General features: G+C 38.6%; 1 protein-coding gene across 3 annotated transcripts in view; it reads right to left on the reverse strand.

Moving 5' to 3' along the window:
• FHOD3 (formin homology 2 domain containing 3) overlaps positions 1-21,251 on the reverse strand; it is a gene marked incomplete at both ends in the record, with an annotated part of 399,092 nt that overhangs the window by 24,608 nt on the left and 353,233 nt on the right. For all 3 annotated transcript variants that reach the window (XM_082304478.1, XM_082304477.1, XM_082304476.1), the window contains 5 exons: positions 1,006-1,198; positions 2,917-3,107; positions 14,735-14,896; positions 15,374-15,493; positions 20,635-20,817. In XM_082304478.1, coding sequence (XP_082160604.1) covers positions 1,006-1,198; positions 2,917-3,107; positions 14,735-14,896; positions 15,374-15,493; positions 20,635-20,817 — 849 coding nt within the window. The remainder of the gene's footprint in view (positions 1-1,005; positions 1,199-2,916; positions 3,108-14,734; positions 14,897-15,373; positions 15,494-20,634; positions 20,818-21,251) is intronic.

Below are 21,251 nucleotides of genomic sequence, written 5' to 3' on the forward strand. Positions count from 1 at the left end.
AGGATATTGCCAGGAAAGATCTACAAATGATCATGAGTCAATGACTTAAATACAATCTCAATTTATATCAGTCTCAATACATATATATTTTCATCCACTTTGCTTGAGCCATAAAACTGTAATCAGCTTAGGGCTTTTCATGCCAAAGGCAGGGGTAGCTTGCTTCATATGCAACGAACCACTCGCATCTAATCGAGACTCCAGATTTGGATTTTGAGACAGCTGGAAACTTTTATTAAGTACTGGCACTTCTTAAAACTTTATTTGGATTGAGTCGAACTGCATCAACTTAAAAAAAAAAAATAAAGAAAAATCAAGGGGGTTTTAAAGCTTACTATGCTGAGAAACCTAATCTTAATTTATTCTATCACTGTGCAATCATACAGTCAAAAAGTTTGCAGGGCAACATCTACTGTGAACATAAATTTGTCTGTTCTTTCAGAACGCCGAAGTAGTCTGTTCCCATAAAATTGGCTGTTCTGTGCTTTAAAGTTAAGAAGAAAATTGCTGTGTGTGTGTGCGTGCATATATATACATAAAAACAGATAAAATACTAAGATTAAAGACTATATTAGACTATTCAAAGATGGACGAAAAAATCTATTTAAATCTGGTGGTAACCACTTAAATGGCTGCAATGGTTCATCATTTAAATCATGTCCTCAATTAGGAGCCTAATTTCTAGGTTTTTTTTCCTTTTTCATATTCTGATCAGGTACATGCAGCTCCTGGTGTCTTCTAGATATTTTGGGCACTGTCTGTGCAATACACAGAGATGCTCTTTTTGGATGCTTAATTTCAGTTTGTTCTCATTCTATAAATTACTACAAAGCAAAAAATATACACAATCCAGGACTTGCAAGTTTTGCCTTCTAAGAGAAGAGAGCTCATTACTTACAGTAGAAGAATCTCTTAAGAATAAAGAGTAACAGCACTTAATATATGACATTCAATAAAAGAACGTTTTAAAAATCCATGCTGTGGGAGATACATTTTGCCACTTACATCTGTTATCATTTTCCCTCTGGTCTTGTTTCTTTCCCTGTGGTTAGCTCGTTTCTGTTTTTGCTGCAAAACTCGTTCCCTGGTGGTGCGGTATTCCAGAGCAAATTCGCTAATAATTTTGCAGAACTTATTGATGTTGACTTCACGTATTGCATAGGGAGGATGGCCCATAAATAACAAAAATGAGTGAAACCTGGAAAACAATGAGTTCATAAATGCAAAGGGAAAAAATCTTCATTGATGGTTTCTGGAAAAAAACCCTACATTTCAGTGAATCCATTTATTACTTTATTAGCTCCCATAATTTCTTTTGTGCTACAGAATTTTCATGGATGCTTTGCATAACACTGGCATGTTTTATAATTAAAACCATGAAAGTCTAGTCTATGATAACTCCATCCCAGTCCACTTTCCCAGGCTGATGCGGGAGATAAGATGTTTATGGAACTCCATGGACTTCACGTGACTAATTTGGCACGTGAATGACCGATTTCATTTCAGTTATAGAAAAAATATTTATTAAGTTTCAATTCTATTTATTTGTATTAAGCAACTTCAAAGAGGCTGTTAGGATGTTGGGGAAAGTCTAGACAAGAAGAATGCAGATTTACAGGCTAGCAAACACAAGAAGGAAAGAATTTCTGGTTCACAAAACTGACCATAAAATTATATTATCTACCAAGTACTTTAGTTTGGGATCCTCTCAATTCACGGTTTTACTGCTTCTGTGGCATTCAGAGCTTTTGCACTATTTGCAACTTTTACTATTGCATCTATAGTGCATGATTTACAATAGTGCACTGATGGTTTAAAAATGCATGGGAATTCCTCTTAAACGCATCTACATCCCTGACAACAAAAAGCCTTCCCAGTCCTAAAAAGATGCAAGTACATGGATACACTTTTGGACAACTATAGTAGTTGTTGCAGGACATAATAGGAAAAAGTTAATATTTTTCTTATTTGTGCAATGCATATGATAAACACAACAGGAAACTGGTGAATTCACTTCCCTTCCACTGCAATTGGGATTTCTGCTTACTTATGGCATGAAAACCAAGTCATTATGAAAACAAAAGAAGAGCTGAATCAACTTGTCAAGTGTATATCCACAAAGTTGGGATCATTTGGAATCCAGATCCTAATTTTGACCCCAGCAATCTGGAAATTATTCAGAAGTGGAAAAATCTCTCAAAATTTCATTAATAAGCAGGAACATAGATAAATTACTCAGAGGACTTAAGCTACATTTGTGAATCTGAAAAAAAAACCTCACGTGTATTGCAGAATTATCGTGAATATGTACATTTCAAAGCACTGCGATTACTGTTAACTGCATTGGATGAAACTAAACTCAACAGCAAGTCCTACGGAAAGAAATCTTAATTCTGTCTTCTGCTGCGTAGGCATAAAACACATAGTCGTAGATCTTGCAAATAAGAGTGGTGTTGCCTATAGAAGAACTCATTGTACAAGAATTGTTTCAACTTCTGCATATGACAAATTTGTCATTAGAACTTCATTTTTTTGCTCCAGCCTGTTCTTGTTTATCGGACAGTAAGCCAACCCTCCTCAAAAGTATTCAGGGAAGGACAGAAAATATAGCAAGTTAACCATAAAGCTGCTAGGCTTTGGGGACTAGGAGTTAAAAGACCCAGTTATCGCAGCTTGGGAATAAATGATTGCATGGATCATTGCTTCTTTTCATCAGAAATATAGAAACTTTCTGGAGTGGGGATCTTTCTTAAATGGTGTCTATAACAAAGTATGCACCACATACATCCTTGTAACATTACTTGCTGGAATGTGGATTAAAAACACTTATAAAAACCATATTTATGATGTCATAATTTATATTTTTAGCAAGTGATTTATTATCAAGATATTGCTATCACCAATCTAATTCTGTACCTGTTAATTATTCTTCTATGAACAATCTTCAGGATTATGATTCTTTCTGCACAGTCTTTAAGGAACTCGGACATTTTTTGCTTTAGAGTTGGCTTCATTTCATGCTTTGCTATAGACTTAAGGTGATCCCATGATGCTTTGCACCGTCTTTCCATCTGACACAAGTTTTCCTGGAGTTGTTCAAAGTCAACCTGAAAAAAAAGAAAAGAAAAGAAAACGTAACACTTTAAGTGAAAACACTGCAGTAGTATCCTTGGATATCTGACCAATGCAATGTATGTATAAGAAAAGGTCAATGTAGTGGCAGCACAACATTAATTCACATTACTAATTACTACTAAATAATTAAGAAACAGCTTTCTCTGTTGCACTTTTTCTAGACATGAAATGTTAGTACGGAAAACTGAAAACAAAGAAATACCCATATATATTTGGGTTTAGTCTTGGAGGCCTAACACCTAAATAAGGGACAATAAAATATTGTGGTGTGTTTTTTTCCCTTGCTAATAACTTCATGCCTGCACCAAGCAACTGCATGACTCAGTTATTTCTGAGGTAATACAAAACTTTCTCTTTTTCTTAATCCTTTTCTCTACTACTCATAGCTTTTTATACCCTGTTTAGTGCTCACTGTTGTACCCAGCCAATACTTTTCCAATTTAGGAAGCACTTGGATCTATTCCCTAGCCATGCACTGAGTTGTTAATAGATGATCTACTTCTAATCACAAAATTCACGGGCCAGAATTTTTTAAAGCTCTATTGAAAGTAAGTGTTATTTGGTGATCTCAGCACTAACTTTCATCCTTCGATACACAGTACGAATTTGCTGGCTTGTAACAAGATCACATAACGGCTTTGAAACTCTCTCAACACAGTTAAAATAAATGATGGCATCCTACAGTAACATTCATCAGGACAGAAGCCAACACATTCCACAGAAGGTGAGAGAGAGCTTCTCCTTTATTCATCAACCAAAAAAGGTGTTCAAATCGCAATGGTCTACAGAAGACATTCAGGATGCGTTGCTAACAACTGGGCAAAGTGCATTAACGACCCAGCCACAGCACACAACAGATGAAAAAAGTAAAACTACCCAACATGTTCTTGAATTCTGAAGAAAGGAAAAATTTATTTTATAATACCATTTCACAGTTCAGATGAACTCAAGCTATAAAATACAGATTTAGCTCTCGGATTCTAAACACGTCTGTGTTTGGGATGTTGCAGTCTGGTACTCCAGTTAAATCCTTAATGCTAAATGAAAGCCAGTGTCAGAGACAGGTTTGAGTTCACTCTTTTTAGCTGTATGCAGCACCCACTGCTGAGACCTAGGCTGAGGACAACCATAAGAAATGCATTATTATTAAAAAGCTCCTGGTATTGATTTGATTTGTTTTTGTTGTGATTTATAAAGTGATGAATTTTTCCTCTTCACAAGGAAATAAAAACATCCTTTGATCCATTCTGCTATTCGGAAAAGCCCTGCAGGCGGAGCAGCTGTGGGGTTTTTGTTTTCCTTATATCCATATCAATGCATATGGGTTTTTTTTTGGGAGGGGGGGTGGGGGAAGTCCTTTCCAGGTCAGTATTTTCACTGTTGATGATAAACACATTGCTGCTCTCCATAGATTGTATATCTAAAACACACATGGGGAAAAATACTACCATTCCTATTAAGAAAAAAAAGCCAAGAGCAGGTATTTCTAGGTCTTACTAGTAAGAATTATCCAACCTGGCTGGGGAAGTCTCTCAGGTGCTGCAGCGCAGCAGAGAAATTTAATTTTATGACATTTTAGGACAGCTTTCACTGAAAACAGTATGAGTTTTAATCTATCAAAAAGCTCTGAGGTTCAAGCCTGTAGGGGCTCAAGAGACACCTCTGGAGAACTGCACACCTGCAGGGAAAAGATGTGGCAAATTCCCTGCCACATGAAATCTGCCAACAGCCAGAGGGCAGTTTCAGGAGGGACTGGGGACGGCAGGTCTGGCCAAGGGATGCACAGGAATCTTTGAGCACAACCAAAAATTCAGATCTCTGGGGAAATCCTAAGGAGACCGCAGCAAGAAGAATACCGCCTGAGCTCCTCTGGAATAGACCTCTGTGGAGCACAGGTGGCTCTGCTTGAGCAGACGTCGTAAACTCCTGGAAGGAGGAAAGCAGGAAATTCAATACAGGATAACGCGTCAGTGAATTCCCCACATGCAAACTGTCCTGTGCCCACAAGAATGTGACAAACCTTCACGAAATCTAAAATCTTCTGGCTGCCAGCTCTCCAGAGTTTTGTCACTTGTTTTCCAGACAGAAAGGAATACACTTACAGAAAAACATCCATGTGTGAAGTATTAAAAGTCAAAAGTCTTCAGAGACAACCATGTACCCCACCTGATATTTCATGACGTGCTATTTCACCAGGGCAATTTTGCAGGCAGGCAGAGAATACATTGCATTTCAGTCTGCTCTAGGCCTTACATGCAAGGAGATAAGTGAAGCGTCTTCACACGCGATATACCACACAACGTCCCTTTCCTCTACCCAAGGTGTAGAAACTGCCTCCCAACAGAGCACCAGAAAACCAAGCTAAGTCTTCAGATTTTTCTAAAAAAACCCAAGTAACCAAAGAAAAAGACTGGCATTTATCAGCCCGCTGACAAGATTTTTCCTATTAGATCTCGCTGAAGTGAAATTTAAATGTTCAGGCTGGATCAGCTCAAAGGGAAAATTCTGAAGTTAAAAATATTTGGACTCTTCTACTAAATGTATTAAAACTTTTGATAGTTTGTGGCTTTAGAGTACTACCTGCATGACATTTCAAACCACAGAAAACAAACTTCCCCCTGCCCCTTTTTCTCCTAACAGCAATAGCACTAATGTGATGCTCTCCAATGGGAAACAGCATAATGTGACAAGCACGGTCACCCTCATTCTATCTCCTCTCTCCTTAATTTACATACCTTGCTCTCATGTTTCCTCTGCTATCTCCTTTTTTCTTCAGTGCTCATGTTCAGATAAGAAATTAGGCATAAACCTCATAGCACAGTAAAGATAAAGATCCACTGATCTTCTGACTGGACTCTCCTGCAATTGCAGACACTTGTACACAGGATCCAGGTGATGTTTTTTTCTAGGCTAGCGGCATATAAAATCCAGGTTGCAGACCAGTGATTAGTGGATCTTAAGCCTATCTATCAACCCTCACAAGGACTGGCTTTCCATGGCTACCTGAAATAGCAGTATGTATTATTAACTGACAAAATACAGCAAATCACGTTGAAGTAATATGCTCTTATTCTACAGACTCTTACATTTTCTAAGCCTTGTAATGTTTTGGAATATTAACCAAGACAGTCAGCTAGTAATTCCCTTAATTATGAGCACCAGATTGCACTGAAAAGCAGGATCCTGAGGAATTTGACATCCTCAGATCCTCTTCTCTCTTCACTGTGAATCCAAAGGCATCATGGACCTGAAGAAGCTTTTATCATATTTTAAGCAGCAGCAGTCCAATGGCTGTGTGGCCAACAAGCCTCTCCAGTTTATGCACATTTGTATCAGAAAACAGCAGGTACTTGCATTGGTGGAAAATGTAAGTAAAATACAAATCCATCTGAAAAGCAACAATTTAGCTTCACTTTAACTGAGGTAACCAACCGTGAAAGATGAGCACAGTGGTCTGAACCTACATCTAGTATTTGTGCACAAATGTTTAAAAGCAGTCACATTGTTTAGCAATATCCTTGTGATTTCCTTTTTTTTTTTTTTTTTTGTCATTTTTGCTATTATTGTTGTTCTGTTTAGGATGTCTTCTAACACTGGAAGTGTTATATAAAAATATAACAGTAGCAATGATGATAAATGATCCCCCTACTACATGTCCCTGTGATAAGGAGAACAAGAACTTGTGTGGAGTAATAATGACAATTATTCAATCTAATATGCATAAAGGAAACATCAAAAGGCATACATAATACCATACCACATCCCTGCCAGTCCACACAGGATTCCCAAGGGAAGAAGGATTGCACCTTTTCATTTATGTGCTTATTTCCAACACTTTACTAGAAGAATTAATGCTGCATAATGTAAGAAAGACGCAATTTCTTTCTTTTTTTCGTTCTTTCTTGAAAGGGAAGATGGACCAGTTCTTGCCTGCAGCTGAGAGGCCATTCTGGGACTAAGGAGGAATTCAGGCGAGTTTCACATCACATTGTGGCTCCAGGAGACCTCAGCATAGGAGGTGCTCGGACAAGAACCGCTGGGGCATTATTTTATAACCATGCTCCACTGAATAAAAGGAAGCAGTAATCGGAAATGGTCATTACAGCTTTCTCCCTGGATAGCTGCTGTGCCCAGCCCCAGGTTTTGGAGGAAGGTGGTAACACACATTCTTCTTCTTCCTTCTCAACTCCGTTCATGTATGTGCAAAAGACATGCAGCTTGCTGGTCCTGCTTACTGTTACCTTCTGCTGCAGTTTTAAAAATAAATCTCTTTTTTTTTCCTCAGGCAAAAGAATGAGTAGTCTTAGGCTGTTATGCAAAATAAAAATTACTTTTGTTTCAGACACTGTGTAATGTTTATTTGCATCTGTAAACCAATTTAGAAAAAGCAACTTTCTAAATGCTCCTGGGATATATTTAATATGTTCCTCCCTTCTCCTGCCAGGTTCCTCTCCATTCACAACCACACGAGCTGAAAAATATTCAGAACTCTCTGTTGTTTATCGGTGAAATCTCTTGCTAGGCCCACTGTTCAGTCTTCTGAGAAGTGCCTTTGTACATACTGTTGCATCAGAGTGGAGTAGCCGGAGACAGCCTATCCAAATAGGATTTAAAGACTAGTTTATGTGACACAAGGCCTGCAGGGACAGCCTCATTTGGGAAACCATTGCCATAAGTCACTAACGTGCAACTTTAAAAAAAAAAATATCTATTTTTCAATTTAATGCACCACCATATTTTGCACAAACGACACTCAGACCAATAATAAAACCCTCCAACCACATGCCAGCAAGGCCAGCACTCATTTTAATCCCTTTATATCATTATTTATTGCTTGCTACCATAGTAAAAGATGACTCCGGCATGAACAACAACAGAATAAAGAAGTCTACCAGGTTTCTCACTTCATTGGGCTAAGACTTCAATATTGCATGATACACCTACTGCCCAAATGACTTTTCTTCTCACTGGTTTTCACCTGACTCAAAAACTACCACCACCACCAAGTGGCTCAGCATTTACTTCCCTGCCCACCCAGGCTCTATGAACACTGGTCCTTTAAAAGGCTTATTTTTTTCAAGTTCAACTCCATGCCGTACATCCAATATCACCTGCTGCGTATATAAGTTCAAAACTTTCTAATTCATGAAATGCTAGACCGTGCCCTGGTCATTCAGGCAGGACATGTATCAGGGAGCCTTTCTGATCTTTGGGTTGGGACGTTATTTCTCTGTGTGGCCACAAATACCTCAGGGCAACACAGGAACTGCACTCTTCTTATTTGCTGAGGGAGAGGAAGAGCTGCTTTTAGGTGACATTGGGCATTAAATGGGTTGGCTCAAACCTAAAGGGGCTTCTGCGGTATATTCCCTAGGCAGCATGTACAATTCCAGGTATGCATTGCCATGCACAGCAAGCAACTGTAGCCACTGTGAGATAACAGGTCATTTTTCTTCAGCATTCCCTCAGCTGGAATGTGTTTTACACACACGTTTCCTTTTCCAGCTAAATCTCCTCTAGTCTCTGGGCTAAGCTCCACCAGTACTGGGAGTACAAAACTGTCCTAAAATCAAAGATGCTGCACCTGATTACACTCATGTCTCCTGCCTCCTGCATTTACACTCAGCCCTTGAACAGGGTCAAAAATGTCACAACCAGATTGAAGTAAAAAATCCCAAAACATACAAATGAAGGGGAACTGGGGAAGCTCAGGTTTCTGCTTGAAAAGCACTTCTTTTCAAAATCACTATAAATTATCCAAAGTTTTGTTCTGAAGGACAGTGAATAACTTGTTATATAGCCTCAGTATCCCTGTTTAAGTTTTCTATTGCTGCTACTATATTTATTGTTTCTTGCTACAGCTTGTTTCTTTTAGTGGTGAACATATCAAACCCAGACATTTTCTAAGGAAGACTTGAATCTTTGCATTATTATCCTACCCACAAGGTGCATTAAATAGAAGATTGATGCTTTCACAATCACAAATGTTGCCTTAAATTCACAATAAAATGACAACTCTTTTATCGGACGACACAGAAAGATATACATGATCACAGACAAAATCTTTCTCTCTTCAAAGTTCAAGATAGTTTCTACAGCGGACCACAGCCCAGTCTAAGCTGTTTATAATTTAGGGTCAGGCCGCTCGTTCTCACATTATTACAGGGATGCGTTCTGGCAGGGAACACAAAATCTTCCTCTTTTCCTGAGCTGGTTCAGCGCCAAAGGAAATTCTGAGAATTGCTCCTTGCAAACACATTGTCATCTGAGTGCAGCGACCTTCCGTGGCGTACATTCAAAACTCTGTCTCCTCCAGTATTTCCACACTGGCTTGCTTCACCGAATGTCACAACAATTATCCCAAGACCAACGTTAGTCTGACTTGCACACTGTTGGTCACACGTTTCAAGTGAAGTAGGTGTCAGCTCTCAAAAGCAAGCAAAATACAAAAGAGGTTCTGTCCAGACATTTCTAATTCTAGGGTGAGAGGTAGCCATCCTGCCAAAATAATTTTGGAAATGCAAATACCTGAATCAATCCACTAATTAAAATTTAAAGGACAGAGGTGCTGAGGTATGACCAGATGAAGCTATCCAATTATATACACACCTCCACTACATTTTAGTTCCTCAAACAATCTACAATAACCGCACTAATACAGGATCTTTTTGCAGATGCTGTATGACAGTCCCCACGATCTGGCATGAAGAGGAGCAATACCAGTAATGATGTAGGTCACTTCAGTTGGTGATACAGCACCCGCGACACTACTTGCAGTCATTTCACCTGGAATTTATTGAAACATTGCAATGCTGTCAGGCACACGTGCTAAAATTAATTTGCTGTCTCTCAGACAAAACTTCTTCATCTGCTGCTGGAGCTCCTTCCCCCTTGCCCCAGTCTGCCTTGCAACCAGTTGTCTCTGCCTTATCCTGCTCTGTCTTCACCCTGGGTCCCGCCAGCCTGTGCCAGGAACCGGGGCAGCCGCAGCAGTCCTTGCAGCTGGCACCGCAAGGAATGACACAACCGTAAGAAAACTTGCATCCCCCAAGACCTTTTTCCCATAGAAAATAATTTGACTTTTGGCATTTATTTTTGTTTGAAATAATGTTGGGGAAGCATACTTGAACGATAATTGCACACAAATACTTCCTGTCAAGCGAGACAAGAGAAACAAGAAAAAGGGAGGCAGCATGATCTTCCCTACTTTTTTTTTTCTTTTCTCCTCTCTCTGCTTTCCAGCATATCAATCAGAAGCTACAGCATGCCAGAATGGCACTTCTGGTTCAGCCGCCTCCTTTCTCCCCACGCCTCCCCGCTGAATCCCTCGGAGGGCAGCTGCAGGCTTCCTACTCCCCTGCGTACATCTTAGTCTCCTAAGTTCTTTCCTACCAGCAATCCTTGCCCCCTCCCCTGTGTTGTTAACATTTCCTATTGCTTACTTTTAAAAGCCGTCTGTTTCTCCATTGCCTAGTATCCACAACTAATCCAAGTGTCTTGCTGCAGGGGTTAAAAACCAGCCAGAAGTCTGGCATTTTGTAAGTAAATTAAAATTAGGGGGAGAAAAGGACAATTACTAGTTTACTCTATGGAGCTGGCCAGCTTTCAGATGCATGGGGAAAAATATGGGGATGAGACAGAAGATGAACGTTTTTAATAAGAATACATTTTCTATTCACTAACAGAGAAGATACTAGTGCTGATGCAACTCCTCCTTGCCGTACTGGTAAGGAAACTTCTAGGAACAGTACTGAGTTTAACTGCAGAAATCTGGGGGTCTGCTTCAGTATTAGGTACATCAGCTCTGGCACAACTCCAGTGAAAAAACAATTTAAAGTACGTTAAAAAAAAAAGGCAAAAAAAAAAAAAAGGCAAGTGCTTTTAATCATGGAATACTAAACAATCAGTGGCCCTGTGTGATCTTATATATTTTTATACAACTACGAATACTTTTATTTGTCTAGAATTCTATTTTTTGGTCATTTTTTCACTTGTGTCTGCTTTTTTTGCCATTTATGACTTCAGCCCTTCAACAAAAAGCCACAAGTTTTGCAATAACTATACCATTTTGTTTCTGGTCTTTCTAACTCCTTTCTGGTGAGGCAGCCCGTTTTCTTTATGGTTTTTTTTCATGAACTAAGGCTCAGGAAATTCTCATATGATGTGCATCTCAGGGGAAGGGGCATCTCTGTTTATCTACAGGATGGAAATTGTTTAGCCTTTGTGGTTTCTGAAAGATGTTTGTAGACAACATGGAGCTCAAAATACAGCCTAATCCACAGTGAAATATTAGTTCTCCTTTCCTGTCAGCTTTCCTAAACCAAGATTTCGCCTCGTCTGTGAACATTCCCTTGAAGAGGGCAGCTTGGATGGCTTCCACGTCCTAACTCTTTGATTTGTGGCAGCTAAGATCAAGTGGGAATAGAGCTTGTTACAGTAATCCATCAGTGGGATAACACATGCAGGAACATCCCAAGGAGGAAGACCTTGGGTGTCACGAGGAAGGTTAAGGCTATAATTTCTCTTAATGTGATTTTGTCCAGCCTTTTCAGAATTTCGTCCGCTTTGGGCAGGGCCACTAGATCAGCAAACCACAGACTGAAACACTGTGCTCAATTTTGTACACTCTTAGACCGAAAATTTTTTTTATAAGTGACAGCACTAGGTTAAGCTTTCTTCCACTTTCTAAGACTGAAAAACAGAAGCAGAAGATTCACTTGAGAGTACACCATACATGGTGATGTGGATTTTGGAAAACAAGGGCTCTTCTCTTTTACAGTGATTTTCATTTTAGTGATTAACTTGGTTCCAATCTAAAAAGAGGAACTAACTTCTTAACAAAGAGAAGAAGCAGGAAATGAGAAACCAATATACCTAAATGGTAAGAGATGAAGAATCACTCAAAGAAAAAAAAAAAGCATAAAAAAAAAATTAAAACCTTCCAAACATGAGAAACCAACCTCAGTGAAGGCAATAAAACAGAGCCTAAACATAGGCTGTACAAGAGGAAAATTAGGATAACAGAGATGGAATCCAAAGAGCAAATATCTAAGGATATAAAACAAAAGCCACAAATTCCTTTTTGGTATCCAAAAAAATGAAAATATGTAGGAGGTCGTGGATCACTGGGGATGAAAGAAACTGGGGAAGACAAAAGTTAGGGAAGGGAAGCAAGATGACTTCCTTTCATCCAACTTCACCACAGAGGATGCTGGGGAGAAACCTATTCTGGTACCTGCTTTTATTTTCCTTTATTTTATTTTTTAATAGATGTGAACTAATAGCAAGGTTGGAATACTTGCTAGCAGAAACAAATGTGTTGGAGGAGGATGATAGCTTACTAAGCAATAAACAAGCAGAAGACAAGAAATCTGACAGCAATCAAAATAAAGAAATTGAGCCACTGGCTAAAATGAGTATGCTTTCACTACACTTAGTAACGGAAAGAATCAGAGGATAGCAAAAGTTTCACCTATCTTTACAAAAGCAGCAAGATTGACTCAGAAGACTGTAGAGCTCCAAGCTTTATTACTATACCTGGTAACCTGGCTGAAAGGATGAATAACAGGAAATTAAATACATCAAAATAATCACTAGATTCTGAGTATGTTTATAAAATAGTGGACAGATAAGAGCAAGCAAAGAAAATTAGACTTTCAAAATCTTTACAAGAGCCCTCATGGGAGGCCACCTGTGAAGTGTAAGGTTAAGAGAGCAAAAGAAAAGGACGAGTACATATTGATTCTCATCTGGTGACAGGGTTAACAGCAGGTGTCTCATGGTTTGTACTTTGTATTTCAAAATTATCTGGAAACGAAGTAGTACACCGAGAGGTTAAAATCTACAGATGGCAAGAAATTATTCAGATTAGTCCTGATTTAAGATTATTAAGGGTTTGAGAGATAAGCAGTAAATCTGCTTCAGCAGATCATGGTCAGTACTGTAGATCGCAATGAAGTCCACACCGCAGGCAGTATCGGTCTCCTTTCTGCATCGGGCTGAGTTCTGAATTGTCCGATCAGCTCAGGAGACTGCCTGGATGTCCTTGTGAACTGCCCAAAGACAACTGGCCCAAAAGGATAGCAACAGTCGAAAAACACAAAGAAAACCTCAGCACATCGAGCAAAAGATAGCACAAGCAGAACAGACAAACACAGTAGGCATACAACATTTGTAAGTCGAGGCTGGAATACTGTGTTTGCTATCGTTTAACCCATTCTAGAAGGTAAGATGGAGAAACAGCGTGGAAATTGTCTCAAAAAAAAAAGATGTAAAAGGATTATTTGAGACTTAGACAAGGATTTGAGCAGCCTGGTTTAATTTGGTCTTGCACTGAAAACGGTGATGGGCCAGATGACCTTCAGAGGTCCTTTCCAACCTAAGTTATTCTATGAAATAGAGAGATAAAAAAAGTTTTGACTGTTCAATATATTCAGACAGTAAACCCTGAAATTGGCAAATTCAACAGCAGACACAATTAGACTATGAATTCATTGTCACAAGAACTGCACTAGGGGCCAATATAAGATTTGATTTTTGCAGTTTTTTAAAAATTGTATTATACAGGGTCACCCCCAATATCCAAACAAGGTGGCTTTTGGGAAAGAAATCATTCCTCTGTTTGATGCATATAATGAGTATTACAGCTCATGAAATAAAATTTTTCTAGGAGAGATCATCCTCCTCCTTCAAAGCTTCTTCTGCTCTCCTTTCAAGCAGCTGGTATTGGCCACTGTCTGCATCAAGACATTGGGCTAGATGGATACTAGTATTATCTGCCGTAATTATTTCCATTTTCACAGGAGACATGACTCCAAACCAGAATTTTCATGTTTGTTATCTCCTGATGATATTCTGTCATGTTTACTCCATTAATCGAGTAATGTGCTGTTTTTAAGGGTCATCCATGAAATCTCACGCTCTGAGAGCTCCAAGAGTGAGGTTACAGGGTTTCTATCATGCCTGCTAGCAGCAGTAATAAATAATCTGTATACCAAATTGAGCCACTGACCAGACCTATGCATTAACCAAGGCATTATCACTTTTTAAAAAGAGGTGTTGCCACAAGTTTTCTTTGTTTCTATTTATCTTCCCTAACTCCTAATCATCAAAATTATTGTCAGGAGGAGGACAGAAAAGAAGTTAAAATATTTCAAGGACACTTCGATTCTGGAAACAATTTTATTACCAAAAAAGTTTATTCCTTCCATTGCCCTTAAAATACAGGCATCTGCCTTAAAAATAGGATTCCCCTAAACCACAGAAGAAATATATTTGAAGATACTGGTCAAATAAAGTTTTAACCTGAAAATAGTTCCTAATAGTTATATACATTAATAACATATATTACATTAAAATGGCTGTCATAACGTGGCTGCCTATTAGTGCATTGATGAGAAAACCACCTGACAAACAGAGACAAAGCTCAGAAGAGAGAGTACTAGCATCTTTGAAATTCAGTGGGAATGACACAACGAATCCACATTCATACAAAGTGCTGTGACCAAGGAGGAACAAAATCAAAGAATAAAATAAAATGTTAAATATTTCACTTTAAAGAGGGTTTTTAAAAACATATATATTTACCCACTAGACATACCTTGGCTGACCTAGTGATGGCCCCAATCTCTGAATAAAGATCAGTGCTGTCTGGGAACTTTTCCACCACCATAGTGCAGACGTGGTGCAGGAGGGACTGCTTGTGCACCGTGTCCTTGACTTCTGGAACCTTCTCGAGGTAGCTCAACTCAAAAGCTTTGGCCTGTAAGGGGGGAAAAAAGGGAAAAAGTTAGAAATTAAAACATTTACTCTTTCCTGTGGAGATTAGTAGACAAAAATGATTATCAGGTAGGGGCAGAGGGGAAAGAAGAAGAAGAATCCTACAGGAGAAGAAACTTATTGCTTTTATTTATTTTTAACTTGCCAAAGAGTAGTCCTAAAATCACTTCATTTGCAGTGAAATGACTCATGACACAGTTCTCACAATTTGAATGGGAAGCATCAACGCTAAACTCAAGGGAGTTAAAGCAGAAGAGTGCCTAGCTCCACATTTCCTTCAGGTTATGCTGAAAGAGGAAAATAGCACCCTGACACACAATAAAAAGAAAAAGTAGGTTCTGTTTTTCTAAATTATTTTTCTGGTACAAAATAAATACTGGCTTGCAACTGTCCTAATGGTTTTGACTTTTGGTTTTTGAAGGAAAAAACTGCAGGGGAAATGCTGGGACATCAGGCTTACGTTGGTTCCATTCAGAAAGTTCCCAATGGCTAGTAGAGTAGAAAGGATAAATCCCAAAGTTTTATTGTGCTCCAGTTGGTCCATTCCTTCCTTCAGGTCTAGAAGTGGTTCTGCAACTTCCTGCCATGAGAACAGAAACAAGAAAGTGAAGGCTGCAGTTGGCTATAGCTGCTCTAAGTTTTTAATTCTATGGTTTAGATTAATTATTGCAAAAAGTTCCTGAACTGGAGTCTTGCAGAGTGCAAACTGGCCATGTGTGCTGGCTTTCTTCCATGTTCCAGCTAATAAATCACATGCAGGGACAGCAAAAAAATACATAAAATACTTTCCTAATGTTGCTTCTTTATGTATGCAATTGCCTTACTTGTCCTGGGGATTATTCTGTGATTCCAAACAGCGAGAGAGAATCAGAGAAGAGGCTACTGCATTTAAGTTAGATGCATGAACATCTCCCTGCCCCAACTGATAAAAAATCTTCTTGTAACTATTTTTTATAATCTTTGAAAAACAAACAAAACAAAATTAGAACCCTGGCTGACTTGACATTTGTAGCCTGACCCTAAAGCTTTCTTCAAATGATGGCCACCTCTGAGTTTTAGATATGGTTTTGTGCTTGTGTAACTTTAAAACTGGAAAAAAAAACCTTCAATGCTAACATCAAGCTTTACAAGTGTTCTCATTTTAATCTTTTAACTTAATGCATCTTCCATCCACACATGTTATCTGAGTATAGGTATGTAACTGATAAGGCTTGAAAACATAAATTCTGTTCCATTACCTTGGGAAGTTAACTACACCAGAGAGTTCAAAGGAAGAGAGCAAAGGTAATTGAGTTGACGGAGCTTATTTCTATGTCTTTGTGTGAGGCCCAGGGTTATTTATTTTGTATGCACAGTAACAGTTCACATTGTTTCTATCTCCAAATGCTATCCTAAGCAGCCGTGAGCAGCATTCTTTTCCCAAATTATCACACTCTTTATGAGCCAAGAAGCCAAAATTAAGCTGTTATTTTAGACCAAGAGGCAAAATAGCTGAGAACTTCACTTTCTTGAAGAAATACAAAGGGTCATTCAGCAACTGTAGTGAAATTTTACCATAAATAAGAGCACAAAGATGAAGGAAACATACATTTCCAGTCACTACAGAACAATTCATCTCTTGAAAAGAAAAGAATATGGCAAATTTGAGACAAATTAAGAGATGGCATAGTGAGTAAAGTAATTTATACATCAGAGGAAAGGTGCTAAATAATCCAAGACTTTATCAAGTTAAACTAAAATCAATAAACTGTTGCACAGAATTCTTTGAATTGCTTTAAAGTTAGGGTTGATTTAATTTGTTTTGTTGCATTATGGGGATGAATCAAAGTGCTCTGCATCTGCTATACACACAGGCTTTTGAACTATTTTACTTGTATCACTTTGCAACCTGTTAAAAAATAATTCCTAAAAGGTTAATTTAAAACATTCTGAAGGTGAATAAAAAGGTAGCACAAAAGGCTTCCAAAGCAGACCATACTGTCGCCCTTCATTTATCTATCTACATGGAAGTTATCCAAGCTTAAAACTTTCTTGCATATAATACACATTTATAATTATTCTTTATTTTTTATTTTATTGTAGCATTAAAAAATAATAAAAATCAGTGTGCTATAATCAGACGAAATACCCATTCTTGCTCCCTAGAAAACTCACCTTCTACCTAAAGAGGGCAGATACATAAAGCAGAGCTACATCATAGCCTTAAATATTGTGCATCCTTATTTACCATGTTTTTATTTTTCACCTAAAAATTATGCTTGAATGAAATGTGAGGATTGGTCCAGAATTTCTGGCTGCGAGACATCTGATAATGCCTGATAACTGTTTGACACACATGCACAAATGAAGTCAACTATATGTGTGCAACGAATCCACTGGGCCTGGGATAGGGAGAACGTAGCACATGTGTTCTGTACAGCTGATCTGGCATATGCATTGTTACCGACCTGCTATACTGGTAATAAGTTCAGCTTACTGCACCTATACAAGTTCACGTGCATGCTTTTCTGGGAGGAGTAAAAACTTGGTTGGGATGGGAACTTTGGGATGACCAAAATGTAGTTTGCCATATTTGCATTTAATCAGGACTGGCCTGCATAAAGTATCACACCCTTTTAAAACAACAGAAAGTATCAGGATCCTACTGTAAAACTTAAAAAGCTCTGATGCACTTTTTAAAATTTTCAGACAGTTTAAGCATCACTCAAAAGTACAATCTTTTTGAACACTTGTTTCTCTAGCACATTGTCTCCAGGGAGACTAGAGTCAGGAGCAATCTTTCTGCTCAGAAGAGAAACTGAAGAAGGCCCTTTTCTTTACTAGTTCTACTTTTCTCATTTCTACACCTGCTTATATTCATTTATGATCCTTTAAAGTTGTCGGCAATAAGGATATATTTGCCCACAGTGACCTTAAGAAAAAAAGTATCTGAGTTAGGATGACTAAAAATTCTATTTCTCCTTCTAAGGCCTTTAAACTCCCTTTAAGATAATGAAGTTTGACAGCATCTGCATCAGAAATAGTTCAGTACAAAGAACAAGCAGTAAGACGGTGTAATTTTTCAGAGCAATCAGAAGTCTGAAAATGAAGATTTAAAGTTGAAACTCTACCTTTTTTGTCTATGCCTTTAAAATATGATACCAAAAGAAAGGTGAGAAAAATTATTGTTCCACTGATTACCTTCAGCAGGCATACAGTACCTTAGGTACATGTTAACATTTCAAAACGTTATACACATTATCAAACAGATTATTTGCAAAGGGTTTTCCTTTTTTCTTTTCTGTAAAGGGCAAAGAATGAGATTCATTCATCCAGTTCAGCCCCTTACTGTCTGAGGCTGCTCCCTACAAATGTACCCTGACTGGCTTTAGTTAATTAAACTCAATCCAAGAAAGATTACTTCCTTCATTATGCCTGCAAAGCTTTTCTACAAACATGAACAATATCTCACTTAACCCTTTTCTTGAACAATTTCATGCTGTTTTTCTTTCAGGTTGTCAGAGATGGAGCTAAGACCTACTTAGGCAAAAAATCTGTTCTCGGCTGATTAGCAAAAGAGTCTTATGAATAGGAACCCCAGCCTTACATCAACAACTCAGATATTTCACACTGTTGATATCATGGACCATCTAAAACTTCCAGCCTCATAATAGTAATAATATTAGGTAATAATAGTAAGGTTCATTCATTTCTTACATAAAATATATGTGTGACTCCATAAATAATATGAGTGCATTCTGAACCACTATGAATTTTCCTACTTTTAAAACAGATTTTTAAAAAATCAAGCAAATGCTGGACAAAAAAATGACAAAAAGTGTGGAGGTAAGTGATTTGGCACCTCGGTTTCACGAAAGGTTTGCCCATTTGCAGATGGATCTTCTGCAAAAACATAGTTTCAAGCACAGAAGAATGTTAGCAGGTCATGGGACTCTTATTGTCATAATCATTAACGCAAACTACTTCATTTTTTAATTGGATATGCTCATGATATCTTATCTCAGTTTAAATAACGCTTAGGTTTATTGGTTACTTGGAACTTAAACTCTGACTTTAACCTGTTGTTACTGGAGAGACCCAACTGCTTGCTCTCTTGTACCTCTGATGTCTGATCCCATACCTTCCTCTTCACCCAACTAAGACCCAAGCCATCTGTCATATCTATGCTTGTCTGCTAGGCTTCTTATCACATGCTCCTCTTACTTATCAGTTATCATATGTTATTTCCTGTACCATTTGATGGTAGGTACTGTACTTAGGCCTATCTACCTTTCAACAGGGATAAAAATCTTGGTCCTGTCTTCACTCCAGCTATTGCTTCTTCGAGTAATTTAGGTATTTGAGACTTTTTATACTAACATCCATTCTACATGGATTTTAGCTGACAATTCATTAACTTTGTGGCATAAACATTATAGGATCAGCAACAGGAAAACTATCAGAATTTCTTGAGCTTTTAGCAGTGCTTCAAATGTTACTTTTTGATTGAGAGGAAGCTAGAAATTCTAGGTATAGACACAGATTAACAGCTACAGCTAACTCAGCTCACATGAAAGGAACAATTTAGCCTTGTGGTAACTTCAAAGCAGAATAAATAGCTGTACCAGAGTAAAAAAAAAACGGGCAAAAACGTATTCAGGCCAGATACAAATATTTTATGTTTTACAAGTCAGAAATGTAAATGTCTAAGACTAAAATGTCACAATTTAAAAAATCCTGAATATTAGTGTGATTGCATTTCCTAAAATCTAAGAAAATTAACCAGAGGTTGAGTAATCTTGACAGTATCATCTGCAAATCAATCCACTGTCGTATAACTTGTTAAATAACCATGGGTAGGTAAACATAAGGCATTTTCAGAAGCATGTCCCGTAGAATCCATATCACACAAAGTTACACTGATTTTTTTAATATACACATATGCGCACAGATACACATACAAAATTAATATATACAGGAGAGAGCTGCCTGAAGAGCATGGGGTATGCACCAGAAGCGCAGCCAGGAGGTTCCTGTGCTGAGATTCCTGAAAGAGCTTGTGAAAGGCAACAAGTAGCTGAAATCGCCTACACAGTTTCATTCTGCTTCACCTACGCACAAATTATACGCTGTCATTTTGAATTTTTTGTCTGTGATTCATCATAAGTGACAGACAACCCAATTACAGTGTTCTCTGAATAAATGCCGTCCATGAAGAAGGTGGCAACAACTGTCTTGTGACGGAACTGAAACGAGCACCCCTGAAGGACGTCTTATCTTTTGTTTATAGCTTTGAAAGAGAGTTATAAACAGAAATAACTTTAATGGATGGTGTTTTCCTTAGTTCAAATGGATGCAAGATCAATACCCTCATTTTACGATGTAAGGCTGAATACTGTAGTCCGCATTCAATCTTTATCCAAAGAAAAATTCTTACTGCTCTGAAGTAAGAATTTCCTGAATAACAACATCTGGAGAAGATGTGGTAAGGATCTAGCCCTCTTCTTTGTTCCAATATCATTACTGCCTAATTAAAGGAAGGAAGACATAATCTCTAATTTTCTTTTATAAAAGGAACAGATTATGAAGGATCATTTTAGCTGTTTCCTGGTTGGCCACCGAAACAAAAGCGACCCATTTACCGTTTCCTCAAAATATACGCTCATATAATAACAAGGTCAGGGAAAGATTAAGCAAAGCCTGGGAAGAGTCTCCGCCCCTGCCTCCCTGCTTTCCCCTCACCTTTTCCACTATCTCGTAGTCCATCTTGAAAGCCCAGAGCTGGAGCCTGGCAGAGAGTTCGCTGATGGAGGAGAGGGTGAGAAGGAACTGCTCGGCGCTGCCCAGGGGGACATCGGGGTTCGCCAGCTGCGCCTCCTGGATCTTTTGCTTCTCCTCCTCGGTTGGGATCATGGTCAGGATTTTCTGCAAAGGGAGACAAAATGCAGGCGTCAGCGGCGGGGCCTAGAGGCGCGCAAGGGCTGGACGTAGCGGCACGGCGATGCTCCTGCAGCGCAGGCTCAGGCGACGAGCTTTGCTCGGACTTCGCCTCAGCTCCCATGACGCTGGGTGACTTTTCAGCAGCAACGGCAGAAGTCCTTAGTCACTGGCTGGTAAATTAGGACGGCACTGTAGTAACCAAGCACCAGCCCACCGCACAAGAGAGCAAAACGAGGCCTGCTATCTTGAACATCTGCAGTTGAAAAACACATCTGTATTAACATTCATTTTTTAAAATCTGTAGTCAGTGGGTATGCTTAATCACGGGATCAAACACTGAAGAAAGACAGGGCACCTGGTTTGGACTGCTCTCCTCAGCTTTCCTATCTTTAAATCAGAACTGGCCACCTTTCTGCAAA

This window comes from Platalea leucorodia (assembly GCF_965183815.1).
Source record: "Platalea leucorodia genome assembly, chromosome: 1".
Classification (NCBI taxonomy): domain Eukaryota; kingdom Metazoa; phylum Chordata; class Aves; order Pelecaniformes; family Threskiornithidae; genus Platalea; species Platalea leucorodia.